The 3,518-nt window shown below is 41.6% G+C and overlaps 1 protein-coding gene across 1 annotated transcript; it reads right to left on the bottom strand.

The window, feature by feature from the left end:
* Positions 1 to 242: 242 nt before the first annotated feature.
* LOC140700406 (olfactory receptor 2AP1-like) lies at positions 243 to 1,172 on the bottom strand. The gene has a single exon (XM_072973900.1). It carries the CDS (start codon positions 1,170 to 1,172, stop codon positions 243 to 245), a length of 930 nt encoding a protein of 309 aa, XP_072830001.1.
* Positions 1,173 to 3,518: the final 2,346 nt, after the last annotated feature.

Raw genomic sequence — 3,518 nt, 5'->3', positions numbered from 1 at the left:
TGTTAAGACTCAATTTAAATGGCACCTGCTCTGAAAACTTTGACTCACTAACTCAGATTGAGCTGCTTTTTCATTAATAAAACCTAATCATTGCTTTATATGAACACTTAGGTTGTACTTTTTTAATTTCCAAGTCTCTCTCACTGTCCTGGAGTTTAACTCTTCATTGAATATCTAGTAACTGGCAGAGAGTTTGGTACGTAGTAAGGATTCACCCATTCAGGTTTTAATTCTGAAATTCTTTAAAGTTTCATAAGCTTCTTGACTGTATCCTTGAAGGCTTGTTTTACCTGTTGGTTCCTTAGGGTGTAAATGAAGGGGTTCAACCAAGGTGCAGCTGAAGTAATGAGTAGAGCGGCTCCCGTGTTGAATGAATCCGCTTCTTTTGCTGTGGGCTTAATGTACATGAAGAAGCAGCTTCCATGGGAGAGAGAGATGACAATCAGGCGGGGAGAACAAGTGGAAAAGGCCTTTGTCCTTTGCTGGCCAGAGGGGAGCTTCAGAACAGTCCTGATGGTGAACGTGTGGGGGAGAATCACTAGCACCAGAGTGACCACCAGGGTCACTGAGGCCACAGGGAAGACAACCTTCTCTGTGAGGCTCGTGTCTGAACAGGAGAGTTCCCGAAGGGGCTCATAGTCACAGAAAGAATGATTCAGCCTGTTGGAGGCACAGAAGCCCTGCTGACTCATCAGAGTGATGGGTGGTATAATAACCATTAACCCAGCCAGCCAGGAGCAGAGAGCCAGCTGGGTGCAGGCTCTGCTGCTCATGGTGGTCGTGTAGTGCAGGGGCTTGCAGACGGCCACGTAGCGGTCATAGGACATGGCGGCCAGAAGGTAAAAGTCTGTTGACCCAAGGAATATGGCAAAGAAATACTGAGTGAAGCAGCCAGCAAAGCTGATGCTCTTGTTTCCTGTTGTGATGCTGATCAGGACCCTAGGAATGAAGATGTTTGTGAAGGAAATTTCTAAGAAGGAGAAGTTCCGGAGAAAGAAATACATGGGGGTCTGAAGGTGGGAGTCCAGCAAGGTGAGGATGAGGATCGTCAGATTTCCCATCATGCTGAGCAAATAGGCAAGGAACAGAAAGGTGAAAACCACCCCCTGGAGTTTAGGGACATCTGTTAGACCCAGCAGGATGAACTCAGTCAATACGGTTTTATTTTGCATTGCTGAAAAAATTTTGAGTCTCAAGGTAAAATGGTAATAATAAAAGGTGAGAAAGGAAGAGGTATTCTGAAAGGGATGTGAAATCTGAAGAGAACAAAAGGAGAGGGACCATGAACTTTTCCTCTGATGACATGACCCAGCCCAGCAGCCCATTTGAGTGGTGTTGGGTTCTTGCCAGTCCTGTTTGCCTTATATAGAAAGTTCTTACTATGATTTCTCCAAATGTACTCTCCCCAGTGCCAATATGAAATAATCGCTTTGTAGATGATGTTTAAATAGTTTTTGAAAAGAGTTAATAAAGGAATGCCTGCAACAGCTGTCTCCTTCCAGAAGTTACTAACTTTCTTTCCCCTGTATTCACTTTCCTTACTTCTCACTGGTTCCACTTATTGCCCGGCTTCCTTTGCCTGCCTAACTCTTCTTAGATGAGCTCGTTTTCTTACGCTTCTCTGCCATTTTTGTTTTTATTTTTCGTACAATCACATCAGCCTCTCATTTTCCTTCCTGTTCAACTCCCTCAATTCCCTCGATGCCAAGAGTACCAGCTCCTCACTTCTTCTTCAACAGACCCTCCTTCTCTGTCTGTTAGAATTCAAAGATTGTGTATTAGAATGAAAAGTCTTCTGTCCTTTGAACCATTCCATATACCTGTCTACAGTTCAGCAAATACTAGATTAGAATAAAAATCTCCATTTACACAAATGCATTCAGAATCTTTAGATCTAGAACTTTGCTTTCCTTTAAGGACAGGCAGATGCTATTACATTTCAAGGAAATTTTAGGAGCTTCAGAATATTTCAAGCAGGAGTTCTAAACTAGGGATCTGTTAATTCTAGATTGGATTTACCATGTCTATGAGCCCACTAAATCGTGTAAAACATTTTGGGTATGTGGGTATAGAAATTTTACAGGAAAAGTATATAAAAACTACGATCCAGGGTTTTCTAAGGAGTCTTCACGTTTAAGCACTTCAAGAACATTTCAAGTCTCTACTGATTTGTGAGCTCATGTTGTTTAAGAATCACATTATATGAGAGCATCCTTGCTGGCTTATTCAAGATTTTCTTTATGTATTGTTTTTACAAACATTTATAAGGCAGCTGCTTTCAAGCATTTTGACCATAATGTATTCTGCATTTTATATCATTTTCTGGCGAACTTGTATATGTCTAACTTAAATAAAGATTTTACAGAACACTCCTTATTACTGCATGTGGTACAACATAATATTTTAAATTTTATTTTACTAAAAATTTTTTTCCAAATGCTGATTGCAACCCATTAAATTGATTCCATAAGCCACTAGTGGGATGCAGTCCACAGTTGGAATCAGGGACCGGGAATAGTTACACCGGGAAAAGTTGCCCTTGCCCTCCTGGTTACCAACCTGAAATATTCAGGGAAAGGTTGAATATTCACATCTGCATTGGTTTCAGGCTTCACAGCCACAGAGAGGTAAAATCAATGAAGCTGTAAAGAGGGAATATACCTCCTCACTTGACTATCCAAATGGCTATGGTGAGATTTTAGTTCTAAATATTCTTAGAGGTATATAAAAATTATAAGGCTATATAATTATAAAATAAAATAAGATGTATTGCATTTTCAATGTTATCTGCCACCACGTCCTATCCAGCATTTCACAGAAGTTACAAATCTTCCAGGGCTTCTCTTGGTAAGAAATAGTCTTTTCCACTTCCTTACCAGTTTAGTGGGAATTTGCCCATTTCTGTTTCTCCACTCATTAAGACTGGGACTGCATCAGAGTTTTTGGATAGCCTGTCTTTTTAAAGTGGAGCCAGTATAAAGGTTAAAAGAAGGGCTTTGAGGAGCAGAGTTGCCCTGGATTTTTCTGTTCTAGGAAAAATGATGTTAATGACCTCAGAAGGCAGAATATAAACTCCCTCTCCCACCTCAGCTGTCCTCTACCCAGAGTGACAAAGGTGGTATTTGCTCTATTGAGAGAGTGCACTGGGGGAGTCAACTGAGTGAGGAAGCACAAGTTGCCCTGGGGATTCTTGTTTGGAACAGGCTAATGAATGTCCTTTGTCAACAACCCTGGGAACAAATTTTAAATACATGGCTAAGCGATGAGATCCAGAGAGACTAGCTTGGAGGTGAGGTTGGGGTGGGCGGTAGCCAGAGAGCAGGGAAGACTGTGGAGTCATGACCTTTGCCTTTCCCCGTGGGTGGGCAGGGCTGGACTTGGCTGTAGACCAACAGCTTAGGTGGAACCGTTTGCAGGTCACAAATGTCCTGAAAAGTCACATTTGATAAACATTGTTAGCCTGGTTGTAATTAGCCCATTTATAGACTATTGGCTAAAGACAGTAAGCAGGGATTTTC

Source organism: Vicugna pacos, chromosome 12 (assembly GCF_048564905.1).
Source record: "Vicugna pacos chromosome 12, VicPac4, whole genome shotgun sequence".
Taxonomy (NCBI): domain Eukaryota; kingdom Metazoa; phylum Chordata; class Mammalia; order Artiodactyla; family Camelidae; genus Vicugna; species Vicugna pacos.
Note: the sequence above shows the minus strand (reverse complement) of the source record. Positions and strands in the feature narration are given on the sequence as shown.